This window comes from Lutzomyia longipalpis, chromosome 4, assembly GCF_024334085.1.
Source record: "Lutzomyia longipalpis isolate SR_M1_2022 chromosome 4, ASM2433408v1".
NCBI lineage: Eukaryota > Metazoa > Arthropoda > Insecta > Diptera > Psychodidae > Lutzomyia > Lutzomyia longipalpis.
This window is the reverse complement of record NC_074710.1, coordinates 18,261,573-18,281,041: the sequence shown is the minus strand read 5'-3', so window position 1 is coordinate 18,281,041 and position 19,469 is coordinate 18,261,573. Positions and strand designations below refer to the sequence as shown.

General features: G+C 35.9%; 4 protein-coding genes across 4 annotated transcripts in view; 1 reads left to right on the top strand and 3 right to left on the bottom strand.

Moving 5' to 3' along the window:
* Positions 1-4,005, bottom strand: part of LOC129795213 (transmembrane channel-like protein 2-A) — an 8,450-nt gene extending 4,445 nt beyond the window's left edge. Inside the window, exons 1-4 of the mRNA XM_055836300.1 lie at positions 3,577-4,005; positions 3,285-3,509; positions 2,864-3,010; positions 2,700-2,800 (exon numbers count right to left, since the gene is read on the bottom strand). Of these exons, the coding sequence (XP_055692275.1) occupies positions 2,700-2,800; positions 2,864-3,010; positions 3,285-3,462 (426 nt within the window). The 5' untranslated portion in view covers positions 3,463-3,509; positions 3,577-4,005. The remainder of the gene's footprint in view (positions 1-2,699; positions 2,801-2,863; positions 3,011-3,284; positions 3,510-3,576) is intronic.
* A 2,925-nt stretch (positions 4,006-6,930) lies between these two features.
* Positions 6,931-13,501, bottom strand: LOC129795385 (protein DEK). The gene is made up of 8 exons (XM_055836609.1): positions 13,429-13,501; positions 13,083-13,149; positions 12,676-12,953; positions 12,144-12,605; positions 9,096-9,459; positions 7,567-7,727; positions 7,330-7,482; positions 6,931-7,254 (listed from the first exon to the last, which is right to left on the bottom strand). The coding sequence occupies exons 1-8, from the start codon at positions 13,435-13,437 to the stop codon at positions 7,240-7,242; spliced, it is 1,509 nt and encodes a 502-aa protein (XP_055692584.1). The 5' UTR covers positions 13,438-13,501; the 3' UTR covers positions 6,931-7,239.
* A 191-nt stretch (positions 13,502-13,692) lies between these two features.
* Positions 13,693-14,444, top strand: LOC129795387 (U6 snRNA-associated Sm-like protein LSm8). Its single transcript, XM_055836612.1, has 2 exons — positions 13,693-13,808; positions 13,879-14,444. The coding sequence occupies exon 2, from the start codon at positions 13,883-13,885 to the stop codon at positions 14,171-14,173; it is 291 nt and encodes a 96-aa protein (XP_055692587.1). The 5' UTR covers positions 13,693-13,808; positions 13,879-13,882; the 3' UTR covers positions 14,174-14,444.
* On the bottom strand, positions 14,201-19,068 carry LOC129795386 (TNF receptor-associated factor 6). Its single transcript, XM_055836611.1, has 3 exons — positions 18,847-19,068; positions 16,569-17,500; positions 14,201-14,627 (listed from the first exon to the last, which is right to left on the bottom strand). Exons 1-3 carry the CDS (start codon positions 18,895-18,897, stop codon positions 14,435-14,437), a joined length of 1,176 nt encoding a protein of 391 aa, XP_055692586.1. The 5' UTR covers positions 18,898-19,068; the 3' UTR covers positions 14,201-14,434.
* Between the last annotated feature and the right edge of the window lie 401 nt (positions 19,069-19,469).

Here is a 19,469-nt window from a genome sequence, read left to right as displayed (position 1 = left end):
AAGCAGTGGTCATACAGCTACCAATTCCAATGGCAATTTCTTAAGCAAATGTTAGAGTTTTTCAGGGAAAAGAACATTCTAAAACATTGGGATTTATTCTGTTAAAAATCTCTTGAGATTTTAAGAATTTGTTTTTCTCTTTAACCTATTAGTTCTCGCCCCTAGATCCCTTTGTATGTAATTTTGCAAAATATTTTTAGATACCTAGACAAAGAGAATTCATTTCCTAGATCTCAGAACTATTTTTGTAGAATATTTCGGACTTTTCGTTCTCGAGGTATTCAACTCCCGAAAAAAATCTTTTTGACCTCTAACAGATGTCTTGGAAAGGATCATGTTTAATTTTTTTTTTTTTGTAAATTTTGGTAACTGAAATTGTGCCAAATAAGATTTCATTGTAGAAATATTTAAAAATTTTTCTAATTTTCCATAATTTCACTCCCGGAATTTAATAGAAAATCCCCCGGACAAAAAATCCATCTTAAAAAGTGCAGAGGTTATGAAATTGGTGTAAAAACGTATCCTTTTTGTAAGATATCCTATTTTCCGTGATCGAATGTAAAACTAGGATAATTGTAGAATCTAAAAAGTCACAATCAGCTAAAATTTGAAAAGAATTTATTTCATGAGAATTCAAGAAAAACTATCAATTTTTTCTAGTGTTTATTTCTTGACGTGATTTTAAATTAGCTTTTGATAGGAGCTGGAGAGCTCCCTCCGGGGGCGTCAAGGGTGCATATCATCCCAAGAAAAATGCAATTTTTACCAGAGCTTTTGGCGAATCACCACGCCTTCTTCTCTGGTCAATTTTTGTCTACAGAAGAATTTTTTAAAGATATTTTGAATGTTTTAGCTGTGTTTCTTTCAGACACAGCTTTTGTGTACCGAGCAAAATCGAAAGTCGTCAGATCGGGCTCAAACTTAGGATGAGCACGAATTAGGGTCCCCACATTCCAAAAAACGTATGCGCCAAAAATAAGTTTTTTTCCGGCCGGCCGTAGGGCCGTCCGTCCGTCCGGCCGGACCATAAACTTAAATTGCAAGAGAACGGTGATAGATAGAGACTTGCGGTAAACGGCAAAGTTTAAATATCGACTGGAAGGCATCCGATTATGACGTCAAATTTTACCCCCCTCCCCTCCGTCCGCCATTTTGAATAACCTCAAAATTTTGTTTTCGCTATATCTCAGCCCCTGTAATAGCTAAAAATCTGAAATTTTTATATGTTGTAGGGGACATCAATACCTTTCCAACGATACCTCATTTTTGAAAATCGGTCAAGCCGTTTAGTCAATATGGCCGCCACAATTTTTCATCGAAAATCGACCATAACTCGAAAACGGCTTGACCGATTTTGATCAACCCGAGGTCAAATGAAAGATCTCAACAAACCCTACAACTCTCTAGAACATCAGAAGTTTCAAAAGTGACCGCTAGAGGGCCAAAAATCAAAAACAAAATTTTCGATTAGTTTTCGATGAATAGCTGACCATATTATCTAAGTTCATGCCAAAAATGAAGAAAATCTATGGATCCGTTCTCGAGATATAGCCTTCCAAAGTTGGCATGTCATATCTCGGGTTCTACAAGTTCGATCTTGATCAACTCAAGCTCAAATGAAAGGTTTCAAGAATCCCTACAACTATATAGAACATTTCAAGTTCCAAAAGGTTCCGCAAGAGGCGCTAAAGTCAAAAACAAAGTTTTCTAAAATTTCGAACTCGAATTTTTCGAAAATGGCGACATAATTTTTTTTTCATTTTTCGATATGTTATAGCTGACTTCAAGACCTTTCAAACAAAAAAAAATTTATGAAAATCTATGGATCCGTTCTCGAGATATAGCCTTCTAAAGATTTCTTAGGGTATGACTTTTCTACAGTGGGACCCCAGTACAACGACCGCTTGGTTATACTACTCACGCGCATTGAAAATAATGAGTGAGAAGAGTACATCCGAGTGGTCGTTGTACTGGGGTCCCACTGTACTTTTCCCGACTTTGCGCGTATTTAAACTGATTCGCGTTCTAGTTTGCTCTCACAAAATAGGTACACTGAAAGAAACACAGCTCCCGTAAGCTTGGTCAGCTTACCAGTACATTTCTTTGTGATTCAAGTGGAAAAATTGGATTTTCTTTGATGATTTTTCAATAATTTTTTATTCCTTAAGAGATAATTCAGGTTGAAATTGTTTTCTCGACCCAGAGCAAGTCTCATATATACCTGAATAGCCTCCTTTCAAGTTCTATTCTAACTATTTGACATTTTCTTTCCAAAGTTTAACGTTTATTTGACATTAATTCTAACGTTTGAATTTACAGTAGTCGAGAATTTTTAATTAACCCTTGAAATTTTCTTTCTAATGTGTTATAGTTCTTTTTTAACGTTAGAAAATCCCTTTTTAAATTTCAATTTCGTGCAATTTTTCCCTTTGAAATAGTTTCGTTGGATTAGGAACAAATATTCAAAGGAAAAGTATAAACTTTAAACGTTTTTAAGCACTCAAACATCCTTTCTGGCTACGTCACTGTAATATTGCTTCTTAAAATTGACCTAAATTCAAAATCTTAAAGAACATTTAACTTTTTGGCTCTTATCTACGTTCCAGGGGTCTTCCTACTCCCAGCTTTTCAGCATTTTGTCTTAACAAAATACGCCTAAATAAAACCTTAAAAAAAAAGATATAAAAATTAAAACTTACCTGCAATTGAGCCTTCATCTCTTTCTTTTGTGCCATTGACACTGGCATTGATTTTATTTCGTGAATCTCCTCCCAGATTCTCTCCTCATCCGTGAGATTTTCTTTAAAAGAAAAATTTTGCAATAAAAAATGATTTTTTTTGAGCAATTTTTGTTGTTTTCTACCTGAGAGATCAGGAAGCATTGCAACCTGAACTTCCTGATTGTGTTGTCCTGCACGAAAGGTGGAACTTCGACGTGTTGCTGTGGCGCTCTGTCGTCGTCTACTGGTACGATTGTCCAGTTGACCCTGACGGACCCTTCGTGTTGTAGCTGAAAAGGATATTTCAACATTTTTATTTATTTTTTGTTCTTTTACATGTGGCAACAATCTTTTGCTTGGAAGTGTTTGCTCTGCACATTGATTGGAAATAAATGGGGCAAATAGATGCAAAAACATCCTATTAAGATCATCTTCTTGACTCTGTGATGAAGTGAAGAAGACTCACAAACAAGAAGAAGGTTCAATGACTCATTCAATTAGCTAATGATTGTGCCCAACGTCAGTGAATCACGCCCTAGTTTTCTTTTTTTCTCTTCAGCTTACCATATCTATTCTGCTTCGATGGTAACAGGGTGGCAATGGCAGCTGGATCACGTTGCATTCCTTCCCAATCTGCACCCACTGGGTAGCTTTCTTGATAAAATTCCCCACCAGCTTCCTCCCATCCTTGAGTTTTGCTACTTGAGCGTGATTTGCGATCCTTCCCGCCGCTACTGGACATCCTTCTCTGTAATTTTCTCTCTCTCTTTTATTGGTTCTGCTGCACTTCTGCCGGAAGAGGAATTAAGGAAGATTTTAAGGAAAATCCCGGAAAACAATAAAAAAATCTTCTTACCGGAAGTTTGACTCTTTAACTTTTTTCTTCCCCTTTTAATTAACGTCTCTTCACAAGTTGTCGGTACATTTCCTGTCCTAGTTGTCGTGCTATCGTGACCACTTCATACCACAATTGCGTGGTATCTTATCAGAAATCTCAAAAGTTGCGACATGACAGCAAAAAATTCCTTTTTCCCGAACTCTTGACCTCTTTGGGTTTGTTTTCTTTATTTTTTCCCTTCTTCTCCTTCACTTCTGCCACCTCCTACTGCGCCCCGTGTGCCCCCAATGACGCACAAACATCACCAGTAGATGGCCAATTAGGCTGAGAACTTTCTTTTTTGCAAATTTTCTCTGTTAAATTGCTTTTATTGCAGGTAAAAGGAAATTATTTATTTTTTTCAAGTCTTGTGATTTTTGCACGTCAAAACAAAATTATTCGTCGACGAAATCAGCGGTGGTTTTAAGTGTTTCAAATAAGAGGGAGTATACGATTCTTGGTGATAGCAACGACGATTTTATCCCGGCTGGACTTGTATTTTGGCTCTGCCTTGGGAAAAATTAACCAATTTCGCTGCTTGCAATAGCAAATATCGTATAAAGATGCAGCAGATATGATAATTGCTGTTGCAACCAGCGATTTTTGGTAAATTGGATAACTAAGCCAACTACTTAATCGCAATTTAATGAGAAAAAACTCTTTTTTGGGGCTCCAAAATCGATATGGATGCTCAGGGTACCCCGGGGAGCTTCAGTAAAAATTTGGGGGCGCAACTCGTCGGTTATTTTTCGGAATTTGTTCATTTTTTGGTGGGAATTTTGAGCGTTTTGAATTGGCGATGCCAATCGACGCGACGTCGCTTCCTGGTCACAAAAAATACAATTTTTCCGTGAAAATTTAACGGAAAACGCCAGAAAATTGCGAAAAACCTTCTGTGCGAGTGAAACAGCATCAGTGACGTGTATCCGTCTCATTTTCTGTTGAGCAAACAGTACCAGACGTCAAATTCAAAAAGTAAAAATAATTTATAAAAATTCTAAAGAAAATTGACTCAAAAATCGCTCAAATGTGTTGATTTAGACGTGAAAACTTAACCCAGTTTTCCATTTTTAAGGTCCTAACGCTCCTAACGTTATTAGAATTAATAGAAGACAAGAAATAAGACAAAATCACGTCATTTTCATCCTCTTTTCCATTTAGATTCTAATTGAACGAAAATAAAAATTAAAATTTGTATACGAAGGACAAATTTGGCCATTGTGGCCAAGTGAATTAGCTAATAAAATGCTTAATATTAAAGAAAAATTATATTCGTAACTTACCTTTTAGGTTAAATATGAATAGTAGACACTGATTTCCGCTAAAACGAGATTTTAATTTAAGAAAATCAATTTTTTATTACTTCCTAGAAAACAAATTTTGCCAATAATTGATCAATTATTGAGCTAAATATTGAGTGAATGTAGATCCGCATAGAGGATCAATTACTGAGCAATCAGTATCAATCAATTAGAGCAATTAATCGATTGATCAATATTTGATCAATGATCAATCAATTATTGATCAATTTGATTGACTCAATTAAAATTGATCATTTATTGACTCAATTATTTGTTTACTGGATTTTTATCGAGTTTTTAAGGAATCACGAATCTTCTCAGACAAATACGTAAATTTTGAACCTTCCAGCGACGTTTAGACCATTTTTTTAGCTGTGTTTCTTTCAGACACAGCTTTTGTGTACTGAGCAAAATCGAAAGTCGTCAGATCGGGCTCAAACTTGGGGGGAGCACGAATTAGGGTCCCCACATTCCAAAAAACGTATGCGCCAAAAAAAAATTTTTTCCGGCCGTCCGTCCGTCCGTAATATAACGCTAAATTGCGAGAGAACGGTGATAGATAGAGACTTGCGGTAAACGGCAAAGTTTAAATATCGACCGGAAAACATCCGATTGTGAGGTCAAATCCACCCCCCCCCACCCCCCGTCCGCCATTTTGAATAACCTCAAAATTTTGTTTTCGCTATATTTCAGCCCCTGTAACAGCCAAAAATCTGAAATTTTGATATGTTGTTGGGGCCATCAAGAGCTTTCCAACGATACATCATTTTCGAAAATCGGTCAAGCCGTTTAGTCAATATGGCCGCCACAATTTTTCATCGAAAATCGACCATAACTCGAAAACGGCTTGACCGATTTTGATCAACCCGGGGTCAAATGAAAGATCTCAACAAACCCTACAACTCTCTAGAACATCCGAAGTTTCAAAAGTGACCGCTAGGGGGCCAAAAATCAAAAACAAAATTTTCGATGAGTTTTCGATGAACATCTCGAAAACGACGACATAAATTTTTTTCATTTTTTGATATGTTGTAGTTGACCATATTATCTAGCTCCATGCCAAAAATGAAGAAAATCTATGTCTCCGTTCTCGAGATATAGCCTTCCAAAGTTGGCATGTCATATCTCGGGTTCTACAAGTCCGATCTTGATCAACTCAAGCGCAAATGAAAGGTTTCGTGAAACCCTACAAATGTCTAGAACATTGCAACTTCGAGAAATGACCGCAAGAGGCGCTAAAGTCAAAAACAAAGTTTTCGAAAATTTCGAACTCGAATTTTTCGAAAATGGCGACATAAATTTTTCTCATTTTTCGATATGTTATAGCTGACTTCAAGACCTTTCAAACAAAAAAAAATTTATGAAAATCTATGGATCCGTTCTCGAGATATGGCCTTCTAAAGATTTCTTAGGGTATGACTTTTCAACTTTTCCCAACTTTGCCCGTATTTAAACTGATTCGTGTTCTAGTTTGCTCTCACAAAATTGGTACACTGAAAGAAACACAGCTCCCGTAAGCTTGGTCAGCTTACCAGTACATTTTTCTCATCAATCTCTTTTAAAATTCAATATTTTGCATTTTTTTATGGAAAAATTTTAAATTTTTCGTGTTTTATAAAAACCTAAAGAATATATTAAAGAAAAATCTGTCAAAACGTCGCTGGTGCAAATCCGCAAAAAAATTCATTCACAGCGAATAAAAAAAAATGCAAATGTTTTTTTTCCTCAGTGATATTACATATTCTTTTAGTGAAATGAATTCATTTTTTATACATTTTTTTTTCATTTAAAATACAATACTAATTGATAAATTTTGTAAACATTCAATGGAATCAATTCAGTTAACGACCTGAAGTGGCTGAAGTTTGTCAAAATTACAATTTATATTATATAAAGAACATTTTTCCCCTAAAAAAACCAATTTTCCGTTTTTTCTGCATTTCTTTTACTAATTTAATTCAAAAAGAAAAAAAAGAAATATTTGTTTTTTTTTGTAATATCCTGGCGATGATTTGCAAATTAATTATGCAAATTTCTATTTATTTCACGAAATAATTTTTGCAGACGCAAAAAACACTTAATAAATTGTTTTGTGTGTAAGATTTCAATTTGTTTTGTTTGTAGTTTTAAACGGAAATTAATAACTCTTTTGATCCACATTTTTTTAATCTTTCATTTTATACTAAATTCTCTCTTTCTCCCTTTTTTGTATCATCCTCCGTGTTTTTTTTTTTAACCATTAAAAGTATAATTTTTCCGTTTTTTTTTGTTTAATTTGTTTGTTTTTCCTTTTTCTCTTGAGAAGAAAAATCTGTGCTCATCATGTTTTTTTTTTCTTTTTTTATGTTGCAATTAACTGGAAAAGAAATAAATTAAAAAAAATAAATTAATAAGTTTTTAAATAAAAAATCATTAAAATGTTAAAACTTACAGATTTGACGGTTGCCTTTATGAAATCCTTCTTGTGTGATAAATCAAATTGTGGAAACTTTGCGTAGACTTGCTTGCAGACAGTTTTCATTGTAATTTCCTCCAGATTAGCATCATCCAGTATTTCCTTCACGTACCCCTTGATCTCATCATCCTGCAAAGTCGTCAAAAATTCATTTAAAAATTCAATAATTTTTCAAAATAAAAAGAAAATTTAAGATTCTTTAAAGGAACAAACCGTAGGGAAGGTTGTCTTGGACTTCTTAGCAAGAGGTTCATCCTCTGAGGCATCTTCCTTATCATCCAACTCTGGTTCCTCCTCCTCCTCCTCTTCACTTGTGGTCTGCTCCTTTGTAGCCTTTGTAGTCTTTGCAGCAGCGCGCTTTGGACGTCCTTTTCCTTTAATTATTTATTTATCAAATTTTCAATAAAATAAATTTTAAATAAAAATTAAAAATTTTCTCCTTAAAAAAAAGTTAAAAATAGTGTTGCCTTGCATTGGGGAGCGCCACAAAGGGGCTCTGGTATACTCCCCCAGTAACCTCAACCCCCGTCCTCACACAATCTAATAGAGCACCTACTACTCTGAACCGAGGCTGAGCTACGACTAACTCTCTCTAAGAGACTAAGACTCACTATCTAGCGAATGCTAACCTGCTCATGGAGTGAGTACCCTTAGATTGGCGGTAACTAACAGCTGCCCACCCCCTGGCGACGATCTTCTACCCCCTGGGGCTGTATTCTCTTAGCAGGAGAATATCACGCCGGTGATAAATTCCTGTGAAACTTTTCACAATCTCGTTTTCCCCGAACTTCGAATTTGTATTCTGTTGCGGGGAGTGAAAAGTAGATGACAATTTTGGTGTAGAGCTTTTTCGAAGATGTCAAATCCAAAGCTCTCTTATGAATTATTGGGTGATTTGCACTAATTATCGCCTCAAATCATTCTAAAACTCAAAAATAATAAGAATAAATAATTTTGTAGTGTTGTTTATTAGTTTAAGTGCAAATAAAATGGGCATTATTATTCATAGCAGATTGCGGGAGAAGGGGAAAAAGTAAACATAACCTCAAATGATATTTTGGCACTGAATTTGTCATGGCGGGAATTTTATAATTTGAATTCCATGGTATAATCCAAAAATTAAATGCGTAAATTATTATGTTATTTCAATTTTCTCCATCTCAAATAGCACTAGAACCTATCTCCATGATGGAGCAATGCTATTTTAGTGGGTTTTACAATATTTCATTACATTTTATAAGAATTTTTATACTTTTCCCCGCAAAAAGTTGAGGAGAAAAACATAACCTCAAACCATGAGCGTGATAATATCGCTGGGATATTTTCATCTCTTGCAGAATACGATTTCGTGAAAAGCTTTCATGAATTTATCACGGGATAATTCTCCCGCTTAGAGAATACAGCCCCTGGGCATGAATTCTCTAAGAGTGAAAAACTCTCGGGATAAACTCCCGGAGACTTTGCAGGGAAAAAGTGAGGAAAACTTCACGTGAGCATGATCCTCTAAGAAAAATAATGCATCCGTGGTAAACTCCCATAAGATTTTCCCGGTTCTCACGTTTCTTTTAAAGCGCTAAAGTTTTCTGGAGTTTATCACAGGAGTTTTTCACTCTTAGAGAATTCATGCCCAGGGGGTGGGCAGCTGTTAGTTACCGCCAATCTAAGGGTACTCACTCCATGAGCAGGTTAACATTTACCGGATAGTAAGTCGGGCGCTACAAAAAGAAGAAAGAAAAACAAACCTTTAGCGGGTGACGGGGTTGTTGTTTTGGACTTTGCATTTCCGGGTGTTTTGTTATTTTTGTTGACTCGCCCCCCTTTCTTGACTTTCTTCTCACTCTCCTCACTCTCCACATCGGACTCCTCCGTGTCACTTTGTGCCCTCTTCTTGCGTGCCGGTGGTCGCGTTGTAGCTGCTGCTGCTGCACGCCCACGACGTCCACGTCCTCGCTTCGGTTCGTCACTCTCCTCCTCCGACGTGACACTCTCCTCCTCACTCTCAGATCGTTGGCGTTTGCTACGTCGCACCGGACGACCCCTCTGCCCACGTGGTGGCCCCCGTCTCTTCCCAGCATCGGAATCTGAACCGCCACCCGATGGATTGTACTGCCAATGAAACAAATAAAAAATTATTTTTATAAAATTCCAAAATTCTTTTTAAAAAAAAAGTCAATTCAAAGTAACTTTGCACTGAAACTCCGCCTTTTAAGTAGAAAAAAATTAAGATTGGGCCTAAATTAACCAATAAATAATCTCGTGAAGTTTGCTAATTAATCAGATTTTTATAGTGGATGCAACAAGGGGATTGTTGGCAACTCCCCCAGTAACCTCCGACCCTCAACCACATACAGTTTTATGTAAATTTTTACTGTATGACATTAAAATTTTAAATTTTTGATGCGTTTTTGGTCTTTGATGCTGCTTTTCTTTACCCTTTAGCGTCCAACGTGAAACATAAAAACATTGAAACATGCGCTCTTTTATCGCGATTTTTATTCTATGAATTTTTTTTAGAGGACTTTTCTCAGTCAGAACGTCTTCTTTGACCCCTTATGCGTGAATTTGATGCATTTGTAACATGGAAAAACAATTACATTAATAAATAATTGAAAAAAAAAAAATGTTTCACGTTTGGGTCAGCGTATGACCCAAAAAAAAGATAAAGGGTTAACGTTTGACATTTATTTTAGAGCCTGACATTCTTTTAAGTTTGACGTTTACTTCCCTAACGTATGACAATTATTTCTTTATTATTTGACATGTTTTTTTCATTTCATTTAATAATTATTATTCAGAGTTCGTTGATTTTTTTTAAAAATGCTTAGGACCTTTAGCACTTATTTTTAAAATTTGATGTTTTCTATGCTTGACTGTTTTTTTTTTTTATTTTTAGGTATTTTTTATGTAAGAAGAAATTGTAATGATAACGTTTGACACTTTTATTCTAAATTTCAGCATTTTCTAACGTTTGACGTTATTTTTTTTAACGTCTGACTATACTAACTTTTTTACATTCGACGTTTCTTTTAAAGATGCTTTATTTTCATTTCGAAAATTGAATGTTTTGTTTTAAAACGTTTGAAAATCCTCTTTCTACATTTTCTATCGTAGTTTTTAACATGAAAATAATTTGTTTAATGTTTCATTATGAAAAGGGAAAGTGAAAAGATCTAATGACCGAAATACCCTCCAATAATCTATACCTGAAGAAGGAGACAAACGTCTCCGAAGTCGTATGTTTTACTCCCACAAAATAAGTTTTTTTTCACCTCTAATGAATAGCGATGATGAAATTTCTGAAATTTGTTTGAAATATACCTCTAAATCGTGAAAGATTTATATAAAGCTAATTAAATTTTTATATGGAACGATGAAAACGGTGATATTAGATAATTTCCTATCGGACAGTGAAGAATTTGTTAAAAAAAAGTTAATTATAGATGAATAAAATTAGATTTTCTATTAAAATTGTTTGGTGATGCAACTTCAGAGCGTTGTTTATTGAATGAAACATCCTTTGATGAAAAGTTTTATCTTCATGTTTTTTTTTAAGGAGTTCTAATTCCATGAGCAGGTTAACATTTGCTGGATAATAAGTTAATACACTACGAGGAATTTTCTGCTTCTTCTTCTTCATTTACACTTCAACTAGTAATTTTAGCTGCTTTGCTATTGGTTAATGAAGCTTCATGAGCTCCACCCACCCATATTCATTCAAACTGGTGGAGATTAAGTGCAAAGTACATTTGAATAGACATTTTCTTTGGATTTTTGGTAACTTCTGCTTAACCCTTTCAGATCTGCGATCAATCTAGCGAGCTAATTGAACTAAATACAATTTTTGGGGGTTCCTTTGAGCTCAAATAAGACATTTTTGGCAAAAAATCCCAACTCAAAAATTTTCAGTTTTTCGTCATTCCTGATCTTGTGACTCTTTGAAGATGTCCTTTTGTGGTCATAAAATGATCAGGGATTGTAAAGACAAATTTCTTCCTTTTGTTGAAATATTTTCAAGAATTTTTTCTCAATATTTCACGTTGTCTAAATCGCTATAACTCTGGTTCTATTTGAGCTGCAGCCTATAATGACCATGTTTTGGAAACGTCTGAATCTGGACAATACACTAGGAAAAAATTTAATCCGATAAAATTATTTTTTTAATGAAAATTTTTACGTCAAAAATTACACATTGTTTTTTTTATTTTTGACCCATAGATATTCTTTTAATTGGTTTGCAATGTTCTAGAGAGTTGTAGAGTATTGCAAGACCTTTCCAACGATAGGTCAAACACCTTTGTACGTTACGTAGAACAGGAGATATGAGCTTCTAAAGAAAAACCTAAAAATGGCAATATCTCAGGTTCTAGGGTACCTAGGAAGTCAAATGACCTATCGTTGGAAAGGTCTTGATGCCAGCTATAACATACTAAAATTTCAGCCACCTACGACAAACTTTAGATTACATTATAGCTCAAAAGGACGCCATTTTGAAAATTGGCCGCCATATGCTTTTTAGCGGACGAAACCAAACCGCACTCATTTTCCTTCCTTTATATGCCCTAAGGAACACTTATGCCAATTTTCAGCTTTCTAGCACTGCCTGCAGTCTTTTGCCGTGAATTTAAATTCATAAAATAACTATACAAAATGAAACATTTTCAAAATCGAGCCTTTGGGTCGGCGTATGACCCAATGGACGTTAAAGGGTTAAAATCGTCACTTGCATTTGTCGTATAAAACGTTTTTTTTTGTATGAAGTTTCCTGAAAAATAAAAGAGAAAATTCCTCACATCAGATCCACTGTCTGAATCCTCCTTCTTGCGCTTCTTAGTCTTGGCGAATCGTTCATCGCTCTCATCGGAGCTGGAATAGTCTGGATTGAAACCACGTCCGGCTGTGGAACGTTTCGGTCGTCCGGATGTTGTTGTTGTTGCCTTCCGCGATCGACGGGGTTCCTCTTCGCTCTCCTCTTCGGGTTCTTCCTCTTCAGCCTCCTCGGGCTCATCTTCGGGCTCATCCTCACCTTCTGGTGCCAAAAGGAAACCACAAATTCGCTCAGCGAGATCCTTTTGACTACCCTTCTTGTCCAGCGTGAGGACATCGCATACATTCCGCAGTAGCTTCACATCGTGCTTCTGGGCAGCTTCTAGCTTCTCCTTGTACTCATCGGAATCCCCGTCGAATGTGAAACCAGCAAATTTGCGCAAATTCTTCTTAATCATTGTTGCTTTGCCAGCTGTATTGAAGCAGATCTGAAAGGAAAAAAAGTTCCTTTTTGAATTTCTTCCTTCCCGGATGGATTGATTATGAGGAGGAACTCACCTGATGCAGAGTCTGTAGCCCATCGGCTTTCGTATTTGTGATGTTGGCGTCAATTTTTGCAATTTGCCCCAGCGGTATGGCACTCGGATCTGCTTTCTCCTCCTGCTTGCTCTTCTTTGCTGCCGCTGCACCCCCTTTGGGTTTTTCCTCCTTCACTTTCTCACTATTTTCCTTCTTCTCTGGACTCTTATCGGCAGAATTCTCCTTCTCCCCATTATCCTGTTCATCATCCTCCGTTGTTCCTGCTTCGGATTTCCCATCAACTTCCTGCTTCTCATCTAAATTTTTCACAAAAATAAAAAAAAAATTCGGAATTAAAAAAAAAAGATCTTTTCCAGGTCACACCGAAAGTTCCGGTTCCGGTAAAAAAAAAACAAGTTGTAACACTTTTTTTTTATCTTTCTCACCTAAATTCTTTTCCTTGGAATCGCCATCATTTTTCTGATTTGCAGCGTCTTTTGAATTTTCGCTGTTCTACAAGAAAAATTCCGACGAGAAGATTTTTTAATGCATATTTTGGTGAAAAATCATTTAAGAGGGAAATTATTTTCAATTGTGTAAACAGCCACACAAACACACGGAAAGGGTGGCGATGTGTCAAAAAATGTTGCGCCAATTTTCACAGCATTTACACAAAATTCTAATGAGATTTTCACAATGCCACCTTTCCGCATACTTATGTGTGTCCCAACATATTTTCCCATTGGTACATTTATGCAAAATTCAATGAAAATATGGAAAATTTTTACTTACGGCGTCCATTTTTGAGTTTTGGGTGGCTTTTTAGGGTGCAATTGGCAAATGCATTGGAAGCCATCCAAATGCCCCCAAACCCACCCAAAACACCCAAAATCATCCCCTTCGCTCCATCTTCGAGTACCCATCGTGGGATGTTCGGGTTTCCCGCCTTGCGGTACTTTGGGGAATATTTGTGTTTTCCGTTCTCACACACACTTTGAATCGGAAAATATCTGCCGAATTTCTGTGGAATTTTGCAGAAAAAATCTTGATATCTGAAGTTTTTCTAACCTCCAAAAAAACAAACAAAGTGACATAACCTTAAAAAAAAACTTGCGGAAGTGCTCTGTTTGTTTACATATTTTCTCAAGGAAAATCCTTTAATTTTCGCCAAGGTAAGAGTCTTTTGTGATAAAATTCATCACACAAATGTTAATTAATATCTTCTTTGACTTTTGTTTGCAGCCAAATGTCATCAGGACTGGAATCCTACATAAATAACACAGTGTCAATAATAACTGCCGATGGCAGGAATTTCGTGGGGACACTGAAGGGATTCGATCAGACCATCAATGTAATCCTCGATGAGTCACACGAACGCGTCTTCTCCCCCACAACGGGCATTGAGCAAGTTGTCCTTGGTCTGCACATCATCCGCGGTGACAATATAGCTGTTATTGGGCAAATTGACGACGCTGTGGACAGTCGATTGGACTTCTCCTCAATACGAGGAGAGCCTCTTGGGCCAGTAGTTCATTAGGAAAGGAAAAGAAACCACAATGCAGGCTCCTTTAAGTACACAAAATCTCTATTCCAAAAAACAATTCACAAAAAATACTTGTTAAGTCTACACATCCGGATACATCAGAGCGGTGGAATGTGGGCTGGAAACATTAGCATCCAGCAGCGTACGAGGCTCACAGCTGTCCGGGAGGCATTTATCCTCGCCCCGCTGCCGGAGGACGGAACAAAAATAATTTGGGGATGAAAAGAGAAAAATAAATTTCCGGGTGAGTCCTCTCTAAACGATATTTATCTGAATTTTAATGGTTAATGTGTCCCGGAGGATGAATCCACGTCTCTCAATGTCTGTAATAGAGGCATATTCCAAAAAGCCAAAGCCACGGGGACTGATACCCTCTTGCGTGGGACGATGAAAGGCCAAAATCTCCGGTTTGGACATTATTGTATCAGTTTGAGATTCATGGAAGTTTCTGAAAAGAGAAAGAAGGAACATTTAGGAATCATTTTTAGCACTGTATTCTCTTCAAAGTTACTTTGCACTCAGGCTTCATCGGGCTGACGATTTTTTTGAAAAGTTTAACTGCTTTTTTTTTTAAAGTGATTTGGTTATTTTCTAACGTTTCATACAATGACCGTCATTCTAACCTTTTGACGTTTTAAAACGTTGTACGTTTTTTTTTTATTGACATTTTATTTCCACTCTTGGTATTATTTTGGCGAATGTTAGACGTTCATTTTTTTAATGTCAAAAATTCGTATTGTAATTTTTGACATTTATGTTAATTGACGTTTCTTTTCAGATTTAAAATTTATTTTCTAACGTTACAATGTTATTTTTCCTACATCTGACATTTCTAACGTTTAGAAATGTCACAAGTTTAACATTTCTTTGCGACATTTGACATTTATTGAATAGTTTGACATTAGCGTCGGTTTCTTCATAATATTCAGTGTTTATTCTAATAAATAGTCTAATTATTGAATAAATGTTAAATGTCGCAAAAAAAAAGTTGAACTCGTGACATTTTTGAGGTAGGAAAAATAACATTGTAACGTTAGAAAATAAATTTTAAATCCTTGAAAAGAAACGTCAATTAACATAAATGTCAAACATGTTAGAACGTTAGACGATTTTTTTTCAATGTTTGATTTTTTTCTGCAAAATTTGAATTTTAATAACATTAGACGTTTGACGTTAATTTTGAAACATTTGACATTTACTTTTATACTGACGTTTCTTTTTTAAAGTCTTTATGTTCATTTTCTAACGTTGAACTTTTTTTTTCGACGTTTGAAATTTATGCTACGAAGTTACACATTTCTCTAACGTTTTCTACATTTAAAAGAAAATAGTTTGGCTGTTATTTTAAGGTTAGACGTTATTTTTTTTAACTTTGACGGTGTCCAGCCCATTAAACATTAAAACGAAGAAGAAGAAGACGTCATTCTTTCATTGTTTGACATTTCATTTACACCGTTTGATTTTTTTCTAATTTTAGACGTTCATTTTCAAACGTAAGACATTTGTTTTTCAACGTCAGACATTTGATTTTTATTGTTTGACATTTTGCATTAATATTGACGTTCCTCTTTGTAAGGTTGGTGGTATTTTTTTTTTTTAAATTCAACGATTTTATTTACTCCGATTGAATTTTTCGTAGATTTGACGATATTTTTAAACGTTTGAAGTTTATTTCAATATTTATGGTGCTTTTTAGGGGTTTACGAAGATTTTTTGAATGTTACAAAATGAACATCTAAAATATTTGAATGAATGCCAAAAAGACGTTAGAGAAATGTCAAAGAGGTAAGAATATATGTCAAACAAATGTCAAATAAGTAAGAGGGAAATCATCTTTTAGATGTAACCCGATATTATCTCGATATTATTATCATAAAAATAAGTCAGAATAAATGTCAATGAGAATTTAAGAACGTTCATTTTCTTACGTTAGATCCTATTTTTTCACCGTTTAACATTTACAACGTTTTAAATTTTCCTTAAAATGTGACATTTCTCCTTAACGTTTGAAATTTATTTCAAAGTTTGAAATTTCTCTAACGTTCTGATATTTTTAATGATTTGCCGCTTATTCTAACGTTAGGCTTTTCATTTACAATGTTTAACGGTCATTTAAAAAAAGATGTTAGACGCTAATTCTTTAACGTTTGACGTTGCTAACGTTTTTAAATTCTCTCAGTAGTCTCTTTGACATTTTATTCTAATTATTTGACATTTATTCTTACTTTTTTTTGACATTTATTTGACGTCTGTTTGACATTCATTGAAACATATTAGACGTTCATTTCGGAACGTTCAAAAAACCTTCTTTAAATCCTCTTTAAAAGACGAAACCACACTGCAAAGTCAATTTAAACAGGAAACAAATGAATTTCACATTTATACATACTTTGGGTGAATCATACTGATGCGAATTCTCCCATTGAACGGCCAATCGAGGTGGTAGTCATTCTCAGACTGCATCATGTGCACATGTAGCCCAATGTAGTCTCGGACTTTTGGCGAAATATTAATGCGTGCGCAGAATTTGTAGCCATGGGGACTCGTGTATGCTTCACCGCTGTAGAACATTATGTTGGGATTGGCGCTCATTGCCCTGACTTTGCTCTGGAATTGCCCAATTTGCCATAGGAGCACCCCATCGGTGTATTTGGCCTGAATTTCAGCAAGACTACACGTTTTGCTGAGCTGCTCGCGCATATTCTCGATTTTTGCCTGCATCTCCTGTTGCTTCTGCTCCAGCACAACAATCCTCTCGTACATGGCACGCATGAGATTGGGGGATCCCGCCCCAGCAGCAGGTGGGGCCCCATTTGTCTTAGCTGGGGCATCCCAGAAGCGTGATTCAGCATCGAGATTATTTGTCTTTGAGAAGGTTTCCATGAGAAGTTGCAAATGGTGCCCCATTTCGTTCCGCACGTGCGCCTCAAGGGCTTCCTGCGTGGGTGCCATGAATTGACAGCCACAGCGGGCAAAGTAGCATGTGTAGTTTGTTGTGCGTTTCCGGAATTCACAAATGAGGACGTGAGCGTCCATCTCAACGGGGGATACGTTTGTGCTGCATCCGAATGTTGCATTGGGGCAGGGTTTTTTAATTTGCAGAATTTCCCTGCGAGTGAAGTTATCCGGGAAGATGTCAGAGTCCATTGAGAGGGGTTTATTGTCCACCGGGCAGGCATTTTCCTTCCTCAGCCACGATGTGATGCATTTACGGCAGAAACGGTGGCCGCAGGATGTCAAGACGGGCTCATTGAGCCAGTAAATGCAAATTGGGCATTCATAGCGTGATTCCAGATGACACTGATCGTCCTTTTCCATCTCCTGTTGAAAGATTTTTTAATTGGTTTATTGGTTTTTTTCTGGGAAGGAAGTTAATGCTTTTGGTGTCCGGAAGTCTTTTTCGTCGTTGAGATTTGTCGGTTTGAATCCCACAATTGATAGACTTGTTAGCCTTATCGTTAGGCTTAAGTTTACATAAACAAGGCTTCAGTTTTAATCTTAAGTTTTTTAATCGAGGTCATGCTAAGGTAAAACCTCAAAAATACAAATTTGACTTAAAAACTTAAGCCTGACTAAGAAACAAAGTTAGGCCGTTTACTAAGCCAGGCCTTTTTTCTTTAGGCCAAACCTTAGTTCCTTTAAGTCTGAATTTTAAGACGTATTCAGACTCTATTCAGTTCAACCAGATCGAAACCTTAGAAGCCGGACCTTAAAAAAACTCAAGTCTAGTCTACAACAGAGGTCTTGCTTAAAAATCTTAGGACTGACTTTAAAAACATAATCCTAGTTTAAGGAAAAACAACTGTAGTCTAGCTTTAAAAAATTTATTCTGGTTTAGAAAAACAGATCTGACTAAATACGTTTTCCTTTATCTAAAAAGTCGAAAATTCTTAAATTACAGAGCCTATTTCAATTTCCGATTTTTCTAGTTTTTAAATACTGCCGAAAATAAATTCATCCTAAACCCGAAGTCTCCGGGTGAAACCCCTAGAGGTGGAAACTCTTATTTCGGACAGAAAAGGAACGAACGGAACGGAGAGACTTTCCGGAAAATTCGGCAAATTGTGTCTCAATCTAGATTGAAAAGAAACTAATAAACGACTCTCCAAACCATTAAGAGGGGCTCTACTCCTCGCTCTAGAATTCTCTCCAGTTGTGATACTTCTTCGTCAAACTCCAAACTAAACCACTACTGCTGATAAGTTTGTAAAGGATTCAACGTTTCTGTACAGAAAGGAAAGTAAATAACGTAAAATTTCAAAGCTTTCGATACTCTTTGCATCTTCATCAGGTAGCTCAGGTATAAGTCAGAGATAGGTCTGACTTTAACTGGTAGACATCAAATGAAAAACTAGTTAACCGTCTTGTTGGGAAAACCTTTTAACTTCCCCCTAAAGCTTTCAAATTACTATTAGAGCCTATACTTAGATAGAAGAAGACTAACTGAAGAAGAGGACTACTAAGATCAACTAACGACTCTGAAATGCAACGAAAACAATTCCCTGTGAAAATCACTTTGAAATAAGGAAGTTAAAGCCTCATGACTTAAGTTTTCGGACACTCCAGACCCTAGTCCGGATGCAATATCTCTGTTCCTGAAAAAAAAAGCCCGGAAACTATCCTCTTGAATTTTAGCAACAAAAAAAAAACAAGAAAAGACATCGCACCTGAATATTACTCTCCTGTGCCGAAACACTCCGATTTATTGACTGTGCCATTGCTTTCTCGCGAGGAGTCCTTAAATTTATCACTTATTAATTTATAAAAGTATTGCCACAGGATACGGTAATAAAGCAATTATTGTAAAAACATTATTAGAAAAATATAAATGAATTCTTCCATATTTGACAACTTTTCTTGAAGCTTTATTCATAGTCCGTTGCTCAAGCAGTTCATGGATCTGGAATACGCGGGAATTTTCGAGAAGTTCGGTTTTCCCGCGAGAACCGCGCAATTGGCGCGAAATTTGAATTAATCATTTTTATTCGGAATAATTAGTAAAGTTAGCAAATATTCCGGTATATTTATAAGAAAAGATCATGAATTATATTAATTATTAACGGATTTTTGTGAAATTAATAAAAAGTCTTGAGATTAAAAGTTTAGTTGAGAATTTTAGGTGGCTAAAGATTTTTTTCTTATATGATGAACGAACTTACCTGAAACGAACGAAACTAAAAAAGTTCTATCTTTAATTTCATTTACATCTTTCGTCGAAATCAGCTTAAAATCAGACAAATCATTCTTTAAATTAAAAAAAGAAAATATTCGTTGGCAATTCTGGTCGAGA